The sequence below is a fragment of the Capra hircus genome, chromosome 2 (genome assembly GCF_001704415.2).
Source record: "Capra hircus breed San Clemente chromosome 2, ASM170441v1, whole genome shotgun sequence".
Lineage (NCBI taxonomy): Eukaryota > Metazoa > Chordata > Mammalia > Artiodactyla > Bovidae > Capra > Capra hircus.
Genome location: NC_030809.1, coordinates 74,143,704 through 74,168,384, shown reverse-complemented (window position 1 = coordinate 74,168,384; position 24,681 = coordinate 74,143,704). Strand labels below are relative to the sequence as shown.

The 24,681-nt window shown below is 40.6% G+C and overlaps 1 protein-coding gene across 2 annotated transcripts in view; it reads left to right on the top strand.

Moving 5' to 3' along the window:
* The window catches only part of ZRANB3 (zinc finger RANBP2-type containing 3), a 290,989-nt gene extending 268,408 nt beyond the window's left edge, over positions 1–22,581 (top strand). For both annotated transcript variants that reach the window (XM_005676192.3, XM_018062246.1), the window contains 7 exons: positions 815–897; positions 4,419–4,520; positions 5,682–5,824; positions 15,327–15,437; positions 16,458–16,860; positions 19,744–19,875; positions 21,761–22,581. In XM_005676192.3, the coding sequence (XP_005676249.3) occupies positions 815–897; positions 4,419–4,520; positions 5,682–5,824; positions 15,327–15,437; positions 16,458–16,860; positions 19,744–19,875; positions 21,761–21,859 (1,073 nt within the window). In that variant the 3' untranslated portion in view covers positions 21,860–22,581. The remainder of the gene's footprint in view (positions 1–814; positions 898–4,418; positions 4,521–5,681; positions 5,825–15,326; positions 15,438–16,457; positions 16,861–19,743; positions 19,876–21,760) is intronic.

Genomic DNA, 24,681 nt, shown 5'->3' with positions numbered 1-24,681 from the left:
AGATCTGGAAAAATACTCTAAAGGGTCACTGGGAACCATGGCAGAAGTTAAGAGCATAGGCTCTGGAGCCAGATTACTGGGCTCTGCTACCAGTGGCCTTGGGCAGGTTAACGTGCCTTGCTTCCCCTCCTCTGTAAGATGCACAACTTGTTTCTGAGAGGTGTTCATATAAGTACTTAGACCAGTACCAGGCACATTGTAAGTGCCTGATAAGTGCTAACTAATTATTATTTAGATCTGCTTGGATAACCCTATCCTTTCTGCAGAATATATTGGTCAGTAGGACTGAGAAAAAAATAAACAGAGATGATGAGAAAGACGTCTTGTTCACTCATCTCCTTTTGTGAATGTGAGGCACCGGGCCATAAGGCATCAGTCATTTAAGTGGCCCTCGACATAGCAGTCTTGCTATGGATAATCAAAATGGTGTTCATTCGGTCTCAACTTAAACCCTCTGTGGCAATAGGGATAGATTCTAGACTCCTTCAAGACTGATAAGGACTCTTTCAGGGTAGGAAAATCTCCCTTATGCCTAGTGGTTATCTTTTTTTTTAAGTAAATGCTGAATTTCTTTTTTTTTTTTTTTTCTTGTTGGGTCATTAGCAAAAGTTCCAAAGCAACTGTTACCATATAAGCCAGTGTGCTCTTAGGTCACCTGCCATGTTTATTTCATGCCCAGGTACATGTTCTTTGTCGAATGTGCTGATATATTTGATATAACTCTTTCATCATCCTAACCCACACAGCATTAAAGTAAGCTGTTCTGGGTAGAGGGTAGATCTGCCTTCAGGTTCTTTTTTATCTTCTTCATTAGCACAGTTGAAGAACTGGCCAGTGTATGATACCCTGATGTTTTGTGCAAGTAAGAATACTGACCGGATTCACATCTATACTAAGGTAGGCATCATGTGGCTTCTGGAAACATACACAAGGCTTCCTTTTTTCATGTTCCAATGGAGATAATTTTATTAGCAGTGAGATGGTAGTGAGTTCTTTTCCTACTTAAAGCTAATTCTCAGATTCCTCTGTTAAATCTAAAGACAAAGAGTGGCACACAGCATGGTGGTTAAATAGTGTGCAGACTCCAGGGCCAGGGTGCTTAAGCTCAGATCTGCTGCTGACTGTGGGGTCTTGTGCCTGCTTCCTCAGCTGTAAGATATGGAGCAGTTGTTGCCAGGACAAAGTAAGCTGATTCCTGGGAGGCCCTTAGCACCGTGCCTGGCCCTGGTGAACTCTCACTCCGAGTTGCCTCCTGCACTGATCCTGCAGCAGCTGCAGCAGTAACAGAAGCCTAAGCCTGCCCACACTTGCTGAGTAAACTCTAGGAAGCTTCAATAGCATGACTGCTCATGGCCTGGGTTAGCAGTGCTCAAACTTTTCAGTCACAGGACCTCTCAGCACTCCTAAAATTTGTTGGGGACCCAAAGGTTATGTTGCTGTTGTTTAGTCACTAAGTCGTGTCCAACTCTTTTGCAACCCCATGGACCATGGCCCACCAGGCTTCTGGTCCATGGGATTTTCCAGGCAAGAATACTGGAGTGGGTTACCATTGCCTTCTCCAGGGGATTTTCCCGACCTAGGGATGGAACCCATGTCTCCTGAATTGGTAGGTTCTTTACCATTGAGTCACCAGGGAAACCCCATGTGGGTTATATCTCTTGGTATTTACTGTATTTGAAATTAAAACAGAAACACTTTAAAATATTTATCCATGTGAAACTAACAATAATAGGGCTTACCTGGTGGTGCAGTGGATGAGAATCCGCCTGCCGATGCAGGGGACACGGGTTCAATCCGTGGGTGAGGAAGATTCCGCATGCCGTGGAGCAGCTAAGCCTGTGCTGCACAACTAACGAGCCTGCAAGCTCTCTAGAGGCTGCAAGCATCAGCTGCCAAGCCCGCGCGCTGAAGCTACTGAACACCATGAGCCTGGAGGCTGTGCTCCGCCACAAGAGAAGCCACCACAGTGAGAAGCCTGTGCCCCGTAAGAGCAGCTTCCACTCAACACAACTAGAGAAAAGCCCGGCGCAGCAGCAAAGACCCAGCACAACCAAAAATAAAGGAATAAATAATAATTAACAAGCTAGCAATAATAAACCCATTGCATACTTATATAAGAAGCATATCTCTGTGAAAAATAATTATAATTTCCAAAACAAAAATAATGTTTAGTGAAAAGAGTGGCATTGTTTTACATCGTTAGCAGTTTCTCCTGAAGTCATAATAGAAGATGGTGGGATTCTCAGATCTGCCTCTGCGTGGAAGACTTCCCTGGACATTCCTAAGAGAATAGCAGTGGAAAAGGCAAATGGTGTTGCACTAGTATTATAAAACTTACGTCTCTCTGGATCTTCGGAAGGGTCTTGGAGACCATGTGAGAATCTTTGGCCAAGGTTCACTAGTATGAGTATTTGAGAAAAAAAAATTCCTGAGATTTATGAACACTTTTGCTTGATCTACAGTTTCAAGCTTCTAATCTTTACATGAATCATAAAATAGGATTTGTGAGTTTTTAAACACATGGGCCATTCTATTGAAATAATGTCATTTTAAAGATAAGTTAGGTTGGGCCTGCCCAAACTCAATTATGGGTTTTCTGCTAAACCAAATTATTAAATACAGATAGATGCTGCACCATGTAACAATCTTTAGTTCTAACTGAATATTAGAAGATACTGCTAGAAGATTAGGAGACGGCTAGGATCATGAATACCAGAAGCTCCAAGCAGCCTCCACTGTGGGACCACTTCTAAGAGCGACTCAAGAATGAAAATAGGCAGGACACATTTCCCTTAAAGGCTTCAGCCTTGGTCTGCCATGTGGAACTTCTAGACTCGGGGAGCATGAAGAAGACCCCGCTGCTCTAGAGACAGGTCTAAGTGTCTGAGCCACCTCCTGCCCTTTGTGAGACCATCACCTAAGAATAACAGAGAATGGCTCTCCCAGGGGCTAGAAGGTCAAGAATCCAGAAGGCAGACCCCAGGCAGAGCACACACACAAATCCAGAAGCCCTTAAACCTCTTACTGTATACAGTAAGGCTCTGTATCCCAGATCATCATGTCAGGGTATTTCCTCTGGTGGAGACTGGAGAGAAACTGCAAATGGTAGAGGATAGAGGGTGCCTTCGTCGTAGTTCAGTTGCTAAGTCGTGTCCTACTCTGTGACCCCATGGACTGCAGCACGCCAGGCTTCCATGTCCTTCACCATCTCCCAGAACTCTGCTCAAACTCAGGTCCACTGCATCAGTGATGCCATCCAACCATCTAATCCTTTGGTGCCCCCTTCTCCTCCTGCCCTCAATCTTTCCCAACTTCAGAGTCTTCCAATGAGTTGGCTCTTTGTATCAGGTGACCAAAGTATTGGAGCTTCAGCTTCAGCACCAGTCCTTCTAATGAGTATTCAGGGTTGATTTCCTTCATGATTGACTGGTTTGATCTCCTTGCTGTCCCAGGGATTCTCAAGAGTTTTCCCCAACCGCATAGTTTGAAAGCATCAATTCTTCGGCACTCAGCCTTCTTTATGGTCCAACTCATATCCGTACGAGAACCCCCTGAGCAGTATGAAAAGCAGTGTGCCTGCCACCAAGCAAATACCGCAGCCACCTTCCTGACCTCACTCAACAGTCTTGAGTGCATTTTTACCACTCTTCTAAATACTTACGTGTCCCCTTGCCATGAAACATTATTCAATCAATTTTCTAAACCAGAGACACTAAGCAGGTCAAATGTCAACAGGGATTTTCACAGCTACAGCAGAGTTCAGAAGAAAGCTTTTCTGTTCACCTTATGAGACCTGAAATAAAATCTAGAAACAGAAATTCATATAAAAACCCCCATTCAGTGCCTAAAAGAACACTCTTTAAAAGGAAGAGCAGTGACAGACGTTTAGCATCTTATGTCATGTTAATACTATACCTCTAAACTGTTCACTTCAGCCAGAACCCCAGCCAGAATAACAATTACACATCGGAACTTTTAATCACTATGTAAGTACTTTTTGTGTATTTTTCTTTCCCCAGAGTGACTGTGGTAACTGTAACATTTCTTTCTGGCTGAGAGAATTAGACAGAATATGGGTTCAACTTTTGTTTATACAGTAGATATCTATATACAGAGATTCTTCTTTTGCTTTATAAAAAAAAAATACTTCATGTTTGACTGATGACACCTCTCTACGTGGTATGGCTCACCCTTAGACCAAATGTAGTGGTGGCTCTCAGAGGGCCTGGCCCCCTCCTGGGCTCCGTATCCTCTCAGTGGGGGCAGTACGGGTGGAATCTTGTCTGGAATCAGCTGCCTCAGTTTATCAGTTTAGAAGACTGGGCATGAAATGCAGTAATAGCATTCTTTACTTTTAAAATAATTATTAGTGCCTACAGACAAAATGGATTAATACTGACTTCCTCATCTGTAATCAGGATGGAAACCAGATGAACTGTAATTTCATTCCTTTGGATATAAAATTAGACCTGTGGGAAGATTTACCAGCAAGCTTTCAGCTGAAACAAAATCGCTCCCTGGTAAGAACCATCCTGCACATTTGTTCTGAATGAAAATTTGTTGAGTAATTTTAAAGACCATTTTTGAGTTTGATAAAAGCAGAGCAGCTTGTGGCCTGCTGCAGAGTCAGATCACTGGGTGCACTTTAATCAGTCCAGGCAATGCCTACGAATTACCAGGATAAACGTGAAATCTGTTACCCTGGTGAACGATCACACCTCGGGCTGCTGTTTCTGTGGGTAGACTCATCCTCACATCATTTATTTTCTCATTCACAGGATTAGCAGCTGTGAGGTTGGTATCTGACAGAATCACACTTTATCTTTGTTGGTTAAGTTCTAACACTGACGAGCTCTGAGAGCAGGAATAACACCATGTGGGGGGACTCCATTCCTTATGGGAAGCACCAGGGTGCAGCCACAGGTCATGTACCTGCTGGGGAGGCCTTCGTTCTGATCTGTGCTGATTGAGCTTCACTGCTAAGGAGGGTCAGCGTGTGTGGGGGCTGAGCCAGCATGCAGCATAGTGCTGTTTACAAGAATACAGTGATTATGTTTTTGCATTTGAGCAGAAATGAAAACATTGGCTGTGGTCAGCTGCACTCATCTTAAAAGAAAAGGTAGCCATGAGCTGTTTTCTTTGGTGTCATCTAATGCTGATGCTCAGATTACCAGAAAATAGCCAATTATGTATAATTGACTAATAAGTAAGAGTAACAGCAGCCCTAATGAAATGTCCCAGATTTATTATTGACAGCTTTTTTCCCGTGAGAGTTCAGGCGGTCAGGTACAAACCACGCCCAGATATTGCACTGTCACCACAAGATCCACTGTCCCCGAGATCCAGTTTTGCCTCGGCCACTGTTGGGGTACGTGTGCTTTTGGTGTCAGTGAGCACGTTATTGCTGTTGGTCTCTGTGTATGAGGGACATGTGCTGAGTGTCCTAAATGGTGTCTATAGAGAGCTGATGGCTTGGAAGAGACCTCTGCAGAACTGGCCATAGATGGTTCACAACAAAGGTAGGAAAGCTGCAGCAAACTGAAGAAAACCTTAAACTGTGAGACTCAGCCTGTTTGGGGTTATAATAAAACATCTGTTCTCAGATGCTGTACGTAGCCTCGCTTTCAAAGGAAGATGCCCGGCGAGCTCTACACTCTTTTCATTATCTCATTTTCCACCAGATCTTGAGGTTTGTTCGAGAATGGAGTAGTCTAACTGCCATGAAGCAGAAGATAATCAGGAAAAGCGGGCAGCTGTTCCGCAGCCCAGCTCTGGCTCTGGAAGAGATCGCAAAGCACCAAACCAAACAAAACAGCACCAAGAGGTATGAGTTGTCTTCATTTTGTATTTTATTGTTTGTCACAGTGATTTCTACAGGAGTGTCAGACATTTTATGTGACCACTAACAAAATTCTGATCGATTAAGAGAATATGATGCATAAAAAGACAGCGTATTTTGTAGCAACATAATTAGATATTTTGTGAATTTGGTCACATCTGCTGGGGAAAATCAAAGTGTCTGGATCTTGCTCACTATGAGTCCTGCTCATCAAGAGAGAGGTCAGACTCACAGGTTGATTGTGCTCTTGGGACATGAATCTTGGGTGCGATACAGTGTGGTAGCTGCTTCTGTTTGATGTACCACCACCCAAGTAGGCTGTCCATGTGTGCTCAGCTGCATCTGACTCTTTGTGACCCCAGGCGCCCAGCAGGCGCCTCTGTCCATGGGATTTTCCAGGCAAGAATACTGGAGTGGGTTGCCATTTCCTCCTCCAGGGGATCTTCCCAACCCAGGAATCGAACCTGGGTCTCTTGTGTCTCCTGCACTGGCAGGCAGGTTCTTTACCACTGCACCACCCAGGAAGCCCCTACTAGGGGAGGGTGACAATTATCATGCTCACGGTTGGAAACAAACTGATAGGAAAGGTTGAATATCTCAGGTTTGTAACTGTTTCACCTTCATCATAACAGTTCAGTTCAGTCACTCAGTCGTGTCCGACTCTTTATGACCCCATGAATTGCAGCATGCCAGGCCTCCCTGTCCAGCACCAACTCCTGGAGTTCACTCAGACTCACGTCCATCGAGTCGGTGATGCCATCCACCTACCTCATCCTCTGTCGTCCCCTTCTCCTCCTGCCCCCAATCCCTCCCAGCATCAGGGTCTTTTCCAATGAGTCAGCTCTTCACATGAGGTGGCCAAAGTACTGGAGTTTCAGCTTTAGCATCATTCCTTCCAAAGAACACCCAGGACTGATCTCCTTTAGAATGGACTGGTTGGATCTCCTTGCAGTCCAAGGGACTCTTAAGAGTCTTCTCCAACACCACAGTTCAAAAGCATCAATTCTTTGGTGCTCAGCTTTCTTCACAGTCCAACTTTCACATCCATACATGACTACTGGAAAAACCATAGCCTTGACTAGACAGACCTTTATTGGCAAAGTAATGTCTCTGCTTTTGAATATGCTCTCTAGGTTGGTCATAACTTCCAAGGAGTAAGCGTCTTTTAATTTCATGGCTGCAATCACCATCTGCAGTGATTTCGGAGTCCAAAAATATAAAGTCTGACACTGTTTTCACTGTTTCCCCATCTATTTCCCATGAAGTGATGGGACCAGATGCCATGATCTTCGTTTTCTGAATGTTGAGCTTTAAGCCAACTTTTGCACTCTCCTCTTGCACTTTCATCAAGAGGCTTCTTAGTTCCTCTTCACTTTCTGCCATAAGGGTGGTGTCATCTGCATATCTGAGGTTGTTGATATTTCTCCCGGCAGTCTTGATTCCAGCTTGTGCTTCTTCCAGCCCAGCGTTTCTCATGATGTACCCTGCCTTTCAAACCTGTACACGTTCCCTTTCCTTTCTCAGCAGCAGCAGCAGCAGCATCTTTGCCTCACAGAGACATCCCCTTGTGTGTTCTGAAACCCCTAGTCTCTGTAGACTCTTCGTCAGCGTGAAGCAAAGATCCCCAGGAAAAGCGGGCAGCTGTTCTATAGCCCAGCTCTCATTTTGGAAGAGATCACAAAGCACCGAACCAAGCAGCACTGTTGGCAGGAAAAGGCCCTTTCTTGGCTCTCGCTTTCTTCATACACCTGTGATCTCTCTTCATCCTCACATCCAGCGTTTTTATCATCTCTAGCTTTTTCTATGCACATGGGTGACAAAAATCCATTAACTGTATCTAATACAGTTGGTTAAGTACATTAAATCCTCATACTTTGAAGACCTCTTCTACTGTCTCAAAATATCATATGTGAGAACATGGAAAATCGTTAAGGGTAAAAATAAGTGTATAAAAAGCTTGTTCGTGTTCAGTTGCTCAGTTTTGTCTAGCTCTTTGCAGCCACGTGGACTGCAAAGCTCACTAAGCTCCTCTGCCCATGGGATTTCCCAGGCAAGAATACTGGAGTGGCTGCCATGCCCTCCTCCAGAGGATCTTCCCGGCCCAGGGGTTGGACTCACATCTCCCACATCTCCTGCATTGGCAGGCAGATTCTTTACCACTGGTGCCACTTGGGAAGCCTGTAAAAAAAACAAAAAGGATGGAGACACAAATATATGTAATTGCTATTAGCGACATAGTGTTGGGGAAGATAGCTTAGGAACTGGTGTCAGAGGTTTTTCTAACACATGGTTCTCAGCTGGAGGCAGTTTCTTCTATGGTTGCAATCTTAGGGGTCATTTTTTAGATTTTCATGATTAGGGGATACAGCTGAGATCATCTATTAGGTTGAGGCCTGGGGTACTGCCAAAAAGCCTGCAGGGAACAGGACCACTCTTCCCAACAGTTACCTGTTTCACAGTGTCCCCGGTGCCACTGCTGCGAGATCTGGCTCTAGACCATATGATTAGGGATTTGTGAAGATTGCAGGGACTTTATACTTCCTGCCGGGATTACAGACTCATGTGGCTAAAAATAAAGCAAGGAACCATACATGAATGAATGAGGTCAGGTGTAAAACTAGAAAAGGATGGGGTAAGGGGTAAAACTATAGCAAATTAGAAAGTAATAACCTATCTAATGTCACCCAAATTTAGATTTAAAAATTAAACACTGTATGAGTCACGTAAAGCCCTTCAACTAGTTGGATTTATCCATGAGCTGCCAGTTTTGGACTCTTGCCTCAACTCTTTTGTACTGGTTGGCTTTTCCCATGACTATATATTACTTTATATAAAAATATACACACACACACATACCTAAGTATTGGCCTTCTCTTTACACAATCATAATTCCCTTCTTAACTGAATTTACAGCTCATTCCAGCCACTTCTAACACATCCTATTATTTCTTCTCCAGCAGACATGGAAGCACCACCTAAGAAAGACAGCTGGTCAGGGTGTAAAGGCAAAAGTCATAAAATCAGTGCAAGCCTGTCAGATACACAGTATTATTTATAAATATTATACATAGGTGATATATTAAAGATAAAGCTGTGTTAAAAAGCAGTGGAGTAAGTAGTCAGATTTGTATTTTTTAAGAGCTACCCCTGGCCCCAGTTGGAAGGTTAGATTGAAAGGGCAAGACTTGAAGTGGGAGACAAGTGGCATTAGCTTCCTATTGCTGCCCTAACACATCACCCCAAGTTTAGCAGCTTAAAATAACAGGAATTTATTACCTCTCAATTTTTTCAGTCAGGAGTCTGAGTTGACCCTACTTGTTTCTCTGCTCTGGATTTTATAGACTGAAAAAAAGATACTGGCTGGCTAGGTTCTTAATGATAGTCTGGGAAGGATACATTTCCACATTTACTCAGGCTGCTGACTGAATTCAGTTTCTTCTGGCTGTAGGACTTTGTTTTCCTTGCTGACTATTGACAGGGGAGCCACCCTCTGCTTCTAGAGGCTTTTTTTAAGTTCTAGCACATAGGCCCCTATGTCTCAGAATCAGCAATGATGTGTCAAATACTTCTCATGCTTGGAATTAATCCCTTTCTGTTTTGTTTTGGGTTTTTTTTGGAATTGCTCCCTTTCTTAAGGTCAACTGATTAGTAACCTTAATTACATCTGCAAAATCCCTTTGCAACATTACCTGGGTGAGTGTTCAATTGAATACCAAGAGATGGGACTCCTAGACAGAGTTGACCTGGAAAAAACAGATAGGAGCTTATACTGAGCATTAGAAATGGGAATGGAGGAGAGAGAATGAGGAGAGGTCTGACCTTGGTCACTAATGAGAGAGAGGTGGGGAGAGAGGGCTCCAGGGACATGGACTTAGCAGGGCCAGGAAAATGGGACCTGTGCTTCTGCAGAGGGTGATGGCAGAGGAAGCATGCTGATCCTGGCTGGTCAAGCCTCGTTGCAGTGAACTGAAGTGTGTCTCTCTGAAAGCAGGTGTGAAAGGGGCAACACAACAGCACTGAATTGGAGGTCTGCATGGGGAACAGGTAGATACTGGATGCCTTCCCTCTCATCATCCTGCCAGTTCACCTTCTGTTGTTGTTGTCAGTTGCTAAGTCGCATCTGACTCTTTGCAGCCCCATGGACTGCAGCATGCCAGGCTTCCCTGTCCTTCACTGTCTCCCAGAGTTTGCTCAAATTTTGTCCTTTGAGGCAGTGATGCCATCCAACCATCTCATCCTCTGTTGCCCACTCCTCCTCTTGCCCTCAATCTTTCCCAGCATCAGAGCTTTTTCCAGTGAAGTGGCTCTTCACATCAGGTGGCTAAAGTATTGGAGCTTCAGCTTCAGCAAGTCCTTCCAATGAATATTCAGGGTTGATTTCCTTCATGATTGACTGGTTTGATCTCCCTGCAGACCAAAGGACTCTCAAGAGTCTTGTCCAACACCACAGTTCAAAACATCAATTCTTTGGCACTCGGCCTTCTTTATAATCCAACTCTCACATCCCTTCATAACTACTAGAAAAACCATAACTTTGACTATACAAACCTTTGTTGGCAAAGTGATGTCTCTGCTTTTTAATACACTATCTAGGTTTGACATAGTCTTTCTTCCAATTTTGTGGCTGCAGTCCCCATCCACAGTGATTTTGGAGCCCAAAAAAATATAGTTTTATTCCCAGAGAAACTATACCAGAGAGGCAGCTGTCTTGGAAACATCAGGGTTAGTGGAGACAAAGAGAGAAGTGTTATGCTAGAAACTACACTCCCTAGATCCCTGTGTTGGCTCAGCTGCCACACCAACAGCCATATTTTAATTTAGAATAGGCAGGAGATTAGAGGAGTCATCTCTGAAAAGATGGACTAGCCTCAGAATGAAGACAAAGATATATTACTTTGGGGGAATTCTCCCAAAAGCAATAACTAGATCTCCCAGTGTGATTATTTGTCTACTTGTTTGCAGGTTATACCCAAGCTCAGAGGCTGCAGTCAGCTTTTGAGCAGCTCACTCTAAAAGCCAGTATCACCAGCCATTGTATAGGTTCCTAAGTGGGTTCCCACTTGTTGGAGGGCAGGCCTGATTCAGTTGGAAACCTTTTTCATCATATAGCCACAGCTGGTCAGGTCGGCAGCCTTGAGCCCAGCACTGTTCTCATTGGTGCAGCCACTTTCCAACTCACTCCTCTCTTATGGCAAAACTTCCATGGTGCATCTTCCATGACCATCCGCACCCCAGATCACTTCCTTCAGGAGACAACATTCTTCCTTCACTATTTGTCAAAATGGGGATTCACCGTAATCCGTTTGAGAGTTGGTATGTTTATGAACTTAGCAGACCTCAATGGAAAATTAAATATTGGTAACACAACTACGTTTGAAAAGTTGTCAACAAACCCACTATGAGGCTGGTTGATCTGTTTCTTGTAGTTTCCAAACATTTGTACTTAAACATCTCGTAGGAAAGCCAGAGGTTATTTTTAGTTCTTAAATCTCTGAATAAATTTCTCAGCATCTTTTAAAGTTACTGAATTAAGTTTCTAAGCTTTTAAACATTGAATAATACCAAAGGCAAGGCTTAATATCTCATTGCCCCTCAAAGCTAGGAAGCTTTTAAGTTCATTTAGAATCTACTGGAATACTTTAGCAAAATGCTTTTGGGGAGGGAATAAAATGATTGAAGAAATGGTGTGTGTGTGTGTGTGTGTGTGTGTGTGTGTGTGTAGGGGGAATTTAGGAGCTAAAAGGGCAAGTTAAAGAATACTAAAAGAATTCACTCTGATTCCTTTTTGCTTTAAGAAAGACACACAAGTAGAAATGCAAACATGTGAAAAGATAGTCATCATTCCTCTTAATAGGAGAAATTCAAATTTAAAGCTATTAACAGCAGACCAGTCACCGTTAGCAGAGACGTTTTAACTGCTATACCTTGTGCTAGTGTAAGTGTGAGGGACTGGCATCCACTGCTGGTGGGGTCTATAAATTGGTAGGGCCTCCCAGGTGGCTCAGTGGTAAAAGATCCACCTGCCAATGCAGGAGATGCAGGTTTGATCCCTGGGCCAAGATGATCCCCTGGAGGAGGGCATGGCAACCCACTCCAGTATTCTTGCCTGGAAAACTCCTTAGAGGAATTTTTAGCAAGAGGTCAGAGGAGCCTGGCGGACTACAGTTCAGGAGGTCGCAAAGAGTCAGACACAACTGCTGCTGCTGCTGCCACCAAATCGCTTCAGTCGTGGCCGACTCTGTGCGACCCCGTAGACGGCAGCCCACCAGGCTCCCCCATCCCTGGGATTCTCCAGGCAAGAACACCGGAGTAGGTTACCATTTCCTTCTCCAATGAATGAAAGTGAAAAGTGAAAGTGAAGTCACTCAGTCATGTCTGACTCTTCGCGACCCCATGGACTGCAGCCCACCAGGCTCCTCCATCCATGGGACTTTCCAGGCAAGAGTACAACTGAGCACTATATAAATTGGTACCAACCCAGAAGAGAACAATGTGTCTAAATCTATCCAAATTTAGAGCACCCAAGATCTTTGACTTAGCAAGTCTGCTTCAGGGAATTTATTCTACAGATAGTTCTTGTATAGAAAATAGGGATATTTGGGATAGGACTGTTTATTACGGCATTATCTGGGATAGCAGAGTCTAGAACAACCTAAATGGGCATTAATCAGAGATTAGTTAGATAATGAAATAACATGAAACCATTAAAAGTATAGAGCGATCTTATGTGTGCTAATATGGAAAGATCTCCAAGAATTTATCTTTAGGCAAAAAGAGCAAGGTGAAGATTAGTGTATATTATTCTACCTTTTGTTTTCGTTTTAATTTTTATTAGAAAATAGCTACTTTACAATGTTGTGTTTCTGCTGTACAGCAAAGTCAATCAGTTATATTAATACATATACATATAGCCTTTTTTGGATTTCCTTCCCACTTAGGTCACCACAGAGCATTGAGTAGAGTTCTCTGTGCTATATAGAAGGTTCTCATTAGTTATCTATATTACACATAGTATCAATAGTATATATATGTCTATCCCAGTCTCCCAATTTACCCCACCCCTTTCCCCCTCCCTTGGTGTCCATGTTTGTCCTCTACATCTGTGTCTCTATTTCTGCTTTGCAAATAGGTTCATCTGTCCATTTTCCTAGATTCCACCTATATGCATTTATATACGGTATTTCTTTTCCTGACTTATTTCACTTTGTATGACAGTTTCTCGGTCCATCTATGTCTGCAAATGGCAGGTTTTTTTCCTTTATATGGTTAAGTAATACTCCATTGTATCTATATACCATATCCTCTTATCCATTCCTCTGTTAATAAACATTTAGGTTGCTTTCATGTCCTGGCTGTTGTAAATAGTGCTGCAGTAAACACTGGCATGTATGTATCTTTTGGAGTTATGGTTTTCTCCCAGTATATGTCCAAGAATGGGATTGCTGAGGTCATATGGTAGTTCTATTTTTATTTTTTTTAAAGGAGCCTCCACACTGTTCTCCACATTCCCGCCAACAGTGTATGAGGGTTCCCTTTTCTCATACCCTCTCCAGCATTTATTGTTGTAGATTATTTTTTGATAAACACCATTCTGATCAGTGTGAGATGGTATCTCATTATAGTTTTGATTTGCGTTTCTGTAATTATTAGTGATGTTGAGCATCTTTTCATGTGCCTCTTGGCCATCTGTATGTCTTCGAAGAAATGCCTATTTAGATCTTATGCCCATTTTTGATTGGGTTTGTTTTTTTTGATACTGAGCTGCACAAGCTGTTTGTATATGTTGGAAATTAATCCCCTTGTTGGTTGCTTAGTTTGCAGATATTTTCTCTGATTCTGAGGGTTGTCTTTTCATCTTGTTCATGGTTTCCTTTATCATGCAAAAGCTTTCAAGTTTAATTAGGTCCCATTTATTTATTTTTGTTTTTTAAAATAAAAAAATATAATGGAGAGTGACTGCTAATGACTATGGGTTTCTTTCTGGGGTTATAAAAATGTTTTGTAATTAGATAGTCATGATGTTACCGCCTTGTGAATATACTAAAATGCACTGAATTGTAAACTTTAAAATAGTAAATTTTATGATATGTGAATTATATGACCATAAAAATACAAAGGAATAAATTAAAGGTATGCATGCTCCTTTGCTCAGTCATGTTCAACTCTTTGCGACCCTGTGGACTGTAGCCCACCAGACTCCTCTGTCCAGATTTCCCAGAATACTGGCGTGGGTTGCTATTTCCTCTTCCAGGGGATCTTCCCGACCCTGGGATCGAACCCATGTCTCCTGCACTGCAGGTGGATTCTTTACCACTGAGCCATCAGGGAAGCCCCCAAATTAAAGTTATACACCTTTACAAAGAAAAAATGAACTGTTTCTAAAAGGATGTATTGAAAACTGGCAAAAGATGTAGTTTGGGGAAGTGGGGAGAAAATGATGGGAATGGAAGGGAGGCTGATTATCACCACACACAGCAGTGTGTGCCTTTAAAATTCCGAAATATGCATTTGTATCACCTAATCAAAAATACCATACTTTATAGAAAGGGAATCTGTTAAGTATTAAATATACTTTAACAATATAAAAGCAGTTTAAAAAATTTTACCTATAAACTGTACAATTCCATTGTGATTTAACTTTGGTTTTATTGTCAAGTTACCAAATGAAGTATTTGAGAATATGAAGAAATGCATGTTTAGAGTAATTTTTAAAGGAAACTGCAATTTTTAAAGAAAACTGTAAACCACTTGAGAAACTAGGCCATGCTAATTAGAAGGAATTAATTGGGTAATTGCATTTCACCTACTTAAAATCCCCCATCACCTGTAACTGAAGTAACTTTCCTCTCTCCTTCCAGTCCCTAAACCATTATGTGGTATTGATAGTGTTGTGTAATAAGGTTCTGAATCCCTTGTCAAAAGTGGCTTTGTTTCAGTGGAGGATTCCATAAACCCTGTATGAGCTGATAATAATGGAAACAACCTTGAGATTATACACAATATGATTGAACCTGAGTAAAGAGAATAACTTTATCCAAATACGGTGATACACTATTATAACTGATTAAGGTGATATGAGGAGCCTTGAAGAGAAGGCCAAGAGGTAGGTAAAAATGCAGTTAGAGATGTTCTGCATGGCTTGGCAAGCAGTTTTCCTACAGCTGCCAGTGATACATGAATTTGATCATTTCTTATTCCCACACCCACTCCTTTTTTCCCACGAGTGAAAACTGGTCCAAAGGATATTGACTGACTCTTGAATTTCTTAGAAAAATAAATCTTCAGAAAACTTATTTGGCACAAAGAGATGTGTTTACCACACATGAAGACCAATGTAGAGGAAGAAACTCCCGTTCCCTAATTTAAGTATTAGCATGATGAACAGACTTATATATTCCTTTTTCTCCTACTGCTTTTGCAAGGAGCAGTGTGAACATGAAATAGAGAAACTCTTAAAGGACATCCACTTCATGTGTAATTGTTTCAGATATATAACGAAAGAAGATGTTGCTGCAGCCTCGATGGACAAGGTGAAGAATGACGGGGGGCATGTCCGACTGATCACAAAGGGGCCCAGGCCAGGGGACCCTTCTACAAAGTAAGAGGTTTTTTACTTGTCCGGCATAGTGGTACTAAGACTCTTTCTTTAAATGAATGTATTCATTTCTGTAACAATAGTTTACCTCTGTGTGACCACTTTACACATTAGAAAAAGCTTTCACAATGTAATAGCTCTTCTGTCCTAGCAACTCTGCGAGGCTCCTGATGCCCTTATCTTAGAAATTAGAGATCAAGAAGGTACCTCACGCCAAGTGGGTTATATGACCTGCCCCAGGCTACCAGATACTAGCACTGAGGTCCAATCTGGGCTCTGGCCCCCAGTCTTGAGTTCTTTCTATCATAAAAAGTTTTTTTTTTTTTTTTTAACACTTCTAACAGCAAAGTAGCTATTGTAACTCCCATGCAGGACTTTTCAACATTCTTGAAAATGTACCTTTTCCTTTAGTTTAACAAAGGAAGCTTATGTCCTGCCATGTTTCATCTCTAATTTTAATTCTATCAACTCCGAGTTTACCTGTAGGAGGCACATATGTAGCAAGTCTCCCGTTCTCATTTCTATCAGCACTGTTGGTTCCCTGGTTCTGTGACTGAATGGATGTGAACAGTCTGTCTCCTGAAGGCCAGCAATATTCAGATGTTCATGGAAATCTTGGTGATGGCCTCCTGGTCCTAATGAAGTGTGTGACCCAACACATTGAGTGAGCAGGGTGGCCTGTCTTTTCCCAAACTGAAGAAGCATTTTCTAACTTTTCATTTTCCATCTTCTCCAGACACCTCAGAGTCTGTGTAACTTGAAGACATCTAAGTTCCAAAGAGAGGCAGTGTATTTGTATTCAAATTAATTTTTCTGAACACACCATTCTTTCTTTTCCTTGATGTGTAATAGAGTGCTGACTATAGCTGACTATTTCATCTCCACAGTGAATCACAGAATCTGCATGCCCTATATTTACTGTTTGTCAGCACAGAAACTTTGAAGACCTTTAAATGAAGTAACAATGATTTAAAATAGAGTGAGCCTTAATTAATTACCTATTCAATGTTTTGCCCCTTCTAGAGAATTTCTTGAAGGTGGAGAATGTGTCCCATTTCTAAATCCCTGCACGGCCCAAGGTGATCTCATTCTGAAGGCTTCTACATTCAAAGGCTATTTGCAGGCTGTGGATAACGAAGGAAATCCACTTTGCCTTCGCTGTCAGCAACCCACTTGCCAAACTAAGCAAGAGTGTAAAGCAGATGCTTGGGATTCACGGTTCTGTTCTCTGAAATGTCAGGAGGAGTTTTGGATTCGATCTAATAATAGTTACCTGCGAGCCAAAGTATTTGAAATTGAACATGGTGTGTGTCAGCTGTGTAATCTGAATGCACAAGAACTCTTTTTACGTCTGAGAGATGCCCCTAAAAGTCAGAGGAAGAGTCTTCTGGATGCTGCCTGGGCCTCAAAGCTCCCGTTAGAACAGGTAAGTTTTAATCACTGACTGATAAAGACAACATTGCATTGAGTGATGAATATTGACTCATTTTCCTCTTAAAACCTTTTTAATATGGGAATTCTCAGATACATTTACAAAAGCAGAATAATGAACCCACACACCTGTCACCTGACTTTACCAACATTTTGCTATTCATTTCATGTTTCCCTCACTTCGATTCTTCTTCTCTCCTGGAATTATTTTAAAGTAGATCTCATACTGCATTTCATTTCACCCTTAGATACTTTCATTATGTACCTTTCACAGATGAAGACTTTCTTTCTCCCTCCCCTTTGTCTTTCTCTTTTAAATATAAACCCATAGCCCAATATCCATTATCACACCCAACATAATTATAATTCCAGTTATAATAAGTCCATGTTTGGTTTCCCAGATGATCTCAAAAATGCCTTTTTAAAATTGCTTTGTTCAAATTAGGATCAAAATATGACCTGCACATTGGATTTGGTCACTATACCTCTTATGTTTCATTTAATCTGTAATATTACCTCTTCCCTTTTTTTACACCACTGATTGTTGAAGAAACCGGGTCATTTGCCTGCGGGATTTCCCACATTCTGGATTTGTGTGTGGTCCACATTCTGGACCTGTATCCTCATGATGTTCTTTGACATGTTTCTGTCTTCCTGACTTACTGAATAATGGTTATAAGATCTAGAAGTTTAATTAGATTCTTTTTTTCAACATTTTTTAATGTGACTATTTTTTAAAGTCTTTACTGAATTTGTTACAGTATTGTTTATGTTTTATGTTTCTATTCTTTGGTCTCAAGGCACGTGGATTCTTAGCTCCCCAGCCAGGAATCGAACCTGTACCCCCTGCACTGGAAGGCGAAATCTTAACCACTGAACCACTAGGGAAGTCCCTAACTAGATTCTCATTAGATTGTTTTGGGACGAGATCTTAACAGATGGTACTTTGCATTAGGAGGCACTTAGGGTCTGGGCATTCCACTTTTCATGATGTTAATATTGAGTAACAAGGGGTAAACAGATAATCCCTAAAATGTAATTCATTACAATGTGAAAGAAACTTATATTTGTTTATTCTATTGTAAAATGTAGTTTATTATAAAATACTCTTCTCAGCACAGTATTCTCAGTATCCACTTTGACTTCCAAAACTCAGTTGGATTTCCAATGTTGTGATCCAGGCACCTCTAAACTTCAAACTAGAGCAAAATGTGTAAGATGTATGCTTCGTTTTTAAAAATGACTCTACAAAAACATTGGATAAATTCCAGCAAGAATCTTACAGTTTTATTTACTTACTATTGCTGAATTAACTAATAAGCATTTCTGCAAAGGTGAAGTAGCATGACTTTCAGAGCTAGAGAAATACGCTATTCCCCTAACATTATCCAGAGCTCCTGAAAGATCTAGTCTAGTTGGTGAGCGGCATGTGACACCCATCCCAGAGACATCAGCCAGACTCCAGCTACTGTCTGCTGCCTCCATGTGGAGACTTCCAAAAGACACAAAGAAATGACGTATGGACATCTAGAAGGCAGTCTGTCCAAGAATACAGGACGTAGCATACATCTAGACGAGGAGTGCTTAGACAATAAGCAGTGCCCGGGGCACAGATGGGGATGACCAGGGGGACACGGGGTGATTCTTTCCAGAGGTGAGTTTAGGACATAGAAAGCTGGCCCCAAGTGATTTAGAATTCTTGGGAAGAATAAAGAAGCACCTTCTGGATCACAAAATGTCACAGCGGAGACTGCTCAGGGCAAAAGATTTGGTTACAAACGAGACGACCAAAATGGATGTTTTTTTCCCTGAGAGTATGCCACCTGCTTTATGCACAAGGCTGCCATATGACATTGCCTCTAACAATGCCAGCCTCAAAAATAAAAATCAATATATATCTTCTAACCAAAGTTGGGAAGTTCAGTGTAGAAGAGGGAAAATCAGTCCATCTACAGTGGAGTTCAGGTAGACCATTTACTTCTCCAGTTTGCTGCCTCCTCGGGCTGCGCTCTTGGGCCAGACACTGTTAAGGTCCCTGTGCTGTCTGAGGGCCTGACAACTTTCCTGAAGCACTTTAGAGATGTGTCACAGGTTCCCATGGCCAGCAGCCATGAAGTTGATTGTAGAGTCTTCCTTGTTCAAGACCAAGGAAATAAAAACCACTTGCACACTAATCTTTGTCCCATTTAAACAATTCTGTCTACACTGCTATGCTGTGAGCTGTGACCTCAGATCAAATGCTAAAATAATACCAATTAAATGTCAGTCATCACTGGTTAAATATAAAGTGTGTCTACAAGGACTGGCCTAGGTAGTATCTACTTTAAATGAATATATTTGTTTGTTCCAAATATGCAAGTTACAGAGGTTTGTTCTAGAAATTTGATTCCAGCCCATGTAACTTAGGAGGTTCTCAGGTAATTGCAAAAGTTGTAGAGGATCACTATTAAACTGTCACTGGTACAAGTACACATGCACTTAGGTCAACAATTAAAGACTTGAGTTCAGTAATACTCAGAAGTTTTCCATTTCTAATCTTTTTATCAGTTTTGTTTTAGTAACTATATAAACTATTTCAAAGGTACATAAGCAACTGATTTTTCCCAATCTGTAAGGAGGCTTGATATTTTATACTTGCTTGTAATTTTTTCAAAATGGGTTTGGGTAAGGGAGGGGGACCTTTTTCAGAGACATATTTTTTTTATTGCTTTCAAATTGCTAACCTAGAGGGTTTTTCTTTCTCACAATAAAAGCTATAAAAAACCACCCTAATGTATTTTTCCCTGTGATTTTGCTGTGTAAACATGATGGCACAATTCAAAACCAACAGTTCCCACAGTGTATGTTGAAAACTGCTGATGCTGTGTTCTTATTACAGCTTAATGAAATGATAAGAAACCCAGGGGAAGGGCATTTCTGGCAGGTGGACCACATCAAGCCTGTGTCTGGTGGAGGAGGGCAGTGCTCCCTGGACAACCTGCAGACCCTCTGCACAGTCTGCCACAGAGAGGTCAGTGATGCCTGCAGACACATCTGACTCCATACTAAGACAGCTAATTGGAAATTGTGCATACAGGTGTGGAGGATTATACGGATGAATCTATATGGTCTGGGATCTGAGATGTGTTTTGTTCTTTTCATTACCTACCACTTGAGTATTTTCTTGAGGTCTATGCAAGTTCTGAGTCACAGATGAAAAAGAAACTGCTTCCCTTTCGATTTATTCTAGGACCAGGAAATTTTCACCACTACCTAGAAGAAAATGAATACAACTTACATACTGCACAGTTTTGAGAAGACCCAGACCCTCAAACTAGAAGTTCAGTGAATTGGGACAGTGGCATATGTTTACATCTGCAACTAAATATGTCCTGAAATATCTGAGAACATGAATAAATTATCTCTAGGACCAATTCAGTTCCACATACAGGCATTACACTGTTGACCTAAATATGAAACCTATTAATCTTGGTACATCTTGGAGCAATTACCTAGTGCTTAAAATGAAAGGAAAAGAATAACATAATATGGTCTGTCAACTAGGATGAATTTTTAACAGGTAGTTAAGCAAAAGGTCACAGGATCTACCTGTTAAGATATAATCTTAGAAAGCAGCATACATTTATTGTGCAACTTTGTACCCAACTTTTTTTCCACTTATGGCAAAATTTAAGCATTTCCCGATGTTCCCATGATAAGCATTCAGTGTTTATCATCTAAATGGCTGCATATTAGTCTACTGACTACATCTCTACTGTAGTTAGTTACGCCATTCCCATCCTGATGAACACTGAAGTTGTTTACGTTCTTTAGTTCATATACACAATGCTGCCAACCACATTTTTTTGTATACAAACTATTTTTTACATTTCGAGGTTGTTCCTTAAGATACTCAGTTGTAAAATCATTGAGTCAAGTTTTAAGATTTTGAGTCCAGTTTTGAGACTGCAGGAGATGAATTTTCTCCATGCTGTTTTCCAAAAGGATCGTACTCAGATATGCTCCTTCGATCCTGGTGGTGAAAAGTGCCTGTTTAACTGCACTGGTATTGCTGCTGTGGTGAAAAAAGAATTATTTTGCTTACTTGTAATTTTTTCAAAATGGGTTAGGTAAGGGGGAAAAAAATCTTTTTCAGAAACATATTTTTTATTGCTTTCAAATTGCTAACCTAGAGGCTTTACTTTAAAGACCCTGATATTTATAAAAATGCTAATCAACTGTATTTACATTTTAAGAATTTTTAGATCCTTTGCCAGTGTTCATATCATATGAGCACTTTCTTAGCCTCTTTTTAATATTTCAGATTACTCAATTTATTCACAAATTTTATTGTGTAAAAATTATGTAAATACCTTTTACATAAATAGGATCATGTCATAAAAAGGGCTTTATTTTAGTTTTAACCTTTTTTTCCTCTCCGTACCCCTTCTACCTGGATAACTTCACACATACATGGACTTCAGTTGGGCAAAAAGGTCATTTGATTTCTCAACCGTGCAAACTGCTGGCACAGTCAAGATCTGTAAGAAAATTAAGATACAGCAAAACAGAATGCTGTGCCTTCTTGTAATCACCTTTTTAGAGTCTCATGAAAAATGTTATTTATATTAGCAAACGAATCCCATTCTGTTCTATCTCATTTTGTTTTTTTGCACTGGCTTGGCTGTTAGGTTGGGAAAGGCTTTCAAGCCCAGAGAACAGGAGGTAGGTGGGCCCTGCACACACCTAGACCTCAGAGTTATTGGCTTAGTAACCCTACTTAAGGGCAAAGCACTGGTACATGAGTGTGGTGATAATGTATGTTTTTTTCAGAATTAACAGAGTTTTTGAGTTGCTATAGCCAGTACTTTAATTCTAACATGTGTATACATGCATTACTTTTTTTTAACTTTTAGAGAACTGCCCAACAAGCCAAGGAAAGAAGCCAGGTGAGAAGACAATCTCTAGCATCAAAGCATGGATCAGACATCACACGATTTTTGGTAAAGAAATGAAGCATAAACATTTTTAAATGGATGACATATGGTTTGTATGTGGAGAATTCACCAAATATTTTTTGTGCTTGTCTAATATTTTAAAAGTGAAAAATTTCAAAACACAAATCAAGAATTCATCTTCCCTTTTAATGTTAAATGCTTTTCATGTAATACTTTTTGAAAGTACTTAACTGAAATACAATACTAAATATTTTTATGATCTTCTTGATATCCATTATATTTCAGTAAAGTTTTGTTAAGCTTTCAATTTCCACTGACTATACCTTAATCACTGTATTGTGCATAGATTGTTTTTGAAAAATACACCCAATTACTTGAAAAATGCTGCTGGGTTAGTATTGGTCATAGACTGCTAGATGCCAAAATGCAACACTGTAAAGCCATAAGGGAAATTTTGGAGGCAAAATCATTATTCAGGAATTCTAGACCAATTATGACCTCCTTGCTTAGTATGCAGGAGAGATTCTTGTTCACTAAATGCCTCCAAAATGAACCTGGGGTGCATATTTTGAGTGTTGTCTTTCTTTTATTTCTTAGCCAGTTGTCTTTATTGAAAAGATGCTTTTGAAAATAACCTAATTGGACCCATGGTGTTTGTGGACAATTCAGGGATTCTGGCTGAAGTAACTGTTAAAACATGTTTTAAAAAACCAAAATACCATTTAAACTTCATTTTTTAATCTGTCTTAATGCATAAAACTAGGCTTACTGTCAAAGCATCCTTTGTGTCAAGGTTATCGTTTTCTGGTTTTAAAGTCCTATTTTATTTAAAGGGTATTCCTGAAATCTCTTTTAAAAGGGATGATGATGATGATAAAACATTTTTTCTAAAGTATGATCAGATGGAGATAAATATTTAAAAACTGCAAGGGTAACATTAAAATGTAATTGATACTCAGACATAAAAGAGTGATGATGAAAGAAAACCAAGACATAATCTGGCAATACGTCAGAATCATGAGAGAATCAGAATCAATATGTCAAAACTCACAAAGTACACGGTCAGGGGAGAACTACATTCACAAAAGGTCTGTTTGCAAATACTGTTTGGATGTAACATTAGTTTGAGTACTCTTTAGTTTTAATTAGTAGCTTGTATTTCACAACATGGAGGACTTATACTTGTATAAATATTATACAATCATTAATCTTCCAGTTTTTTTAAGTTTACAATATTTCATTGACATGATGTAACGCGTATTTTCAGTCGTGTCTGACTCTTTGTGATCCTGTGGACTGTAGCCTGCCAGGCTCCTCTGTCCATGGAAGTTTTCAGGCGAGAATACTGGATTAAGTTGCCATTCCCTTTCTCCAGGGCTTCCTGACCCAGGGATCAAACGTCTCCTGACCCATGTCTCTTGCGCCTCCTGCGTTGGCAGGCAGATTTTTTTACCTGTACCACCTGGAAAGCCCCTTGTATGAAATCAAATTTTACAGTTCATTTTTAAAACTAGTTGGGCTTTCTTTGGCCTTCTTTCTGCTTTGCTGGTCAGGCTCTTTGCAGTTTTCTGCCTCATTGCCAGGGTAACCAAGGATCCCTCACAGTTGAGAGCTGAGAAGCCAGCATGCTACTTTTCCTCCAGCATGAGATATTTGCAAGTGAGGCTGGTCTAAGTAGGTCAGATTTGAGTGGAGCTTGCTCTTTAGATCAAACTAAAGTGGTAATTCTAGGGAGAAAATTCTCAGTGTGGGAACTATATGAGAGTTGGAGGTGAAATGACCCATGAAGATCATTTCTCTCTATGCCTGATTTCAAAATGCCAGTTAAAAATGGTATAAGAGCATCAAAACATTACAAATAGGGCTTCCCTCGTGGCTCAGAAGGTAAAGAATCTGCCAACAATGCAGGAGACCTAGGTTCAATCCTTGGATCAGGAAGATCTCCTAGAGAAGGAAATGGCAACTCACTCCAGTATTCTTGCCTGAAAAATTCCATGAACAAAGGAGCCTGGTGGGCTATAGTCCACAGGGTTGCAAAGAGTCGGACACGACTGAGTGACTTTCACTCCCTCGCTCAGGAGATATTTAACCAAGGAGATGAAAGCTTTGTACACTGACGCTGCACGTCTTTGGTGAAAGAAACTGAAGAAGACACAAACAAATGGAAGAAATTCCATGTTCCTGGATCAGAAGAGTCAATATTGTTAAAATGCCCATACTACCTGAAGCAATCTATAGATTCATGCAATCCCTATCAAAATTCCAGTGGCATTTTTGAAGAAATAGAAAAAAAGTCCTAAAATGTGTACAGAACCAATAGCCAGAGCAATCCTGAGAAAGTAGAACAAATATACCATTTTTCTGCCCATTTTTTGATTGGGTTGTTTTTTCGATATCAAGCTACATGAGCTGTGTGTATATCCTAGAGATTAATCCCTTGTCAGTTGCTTCATTTGCAAATATTTTTTTCCTATTCTGAGGGTTGTCTTTTCCTTTTTTTATGGTTTCCTATGCTATGCACAAGATTTTAGGTTTAATTAGGTCCAATTTTTATTTTTAATTGTTATTATGCTAGGAGGTAGATCAAAAAAGATACTGCCACAGTTTATATCAAAAATTGTTCTATGTTTTCTCTAAGAATTTTATAGTATCTAGCCTTACATTTAGGTCTTTGGTCCATTTTGAGTTTTTTGTGTGTGTATGGTGTTACAGTGGGCTCAAATTTCACTCTCACATGTAGTTTTTCTAGCACCACTTAACGAAAAGGCTTTCTCCAATGTAAATTCTTCCCCTGCTTGTCACAGATTAATTGACCATAGGTAGGTGGGTCTATTTTTTTAATTTTATTGGATTGTAGTTGATTTACAATGTTGTTAGTC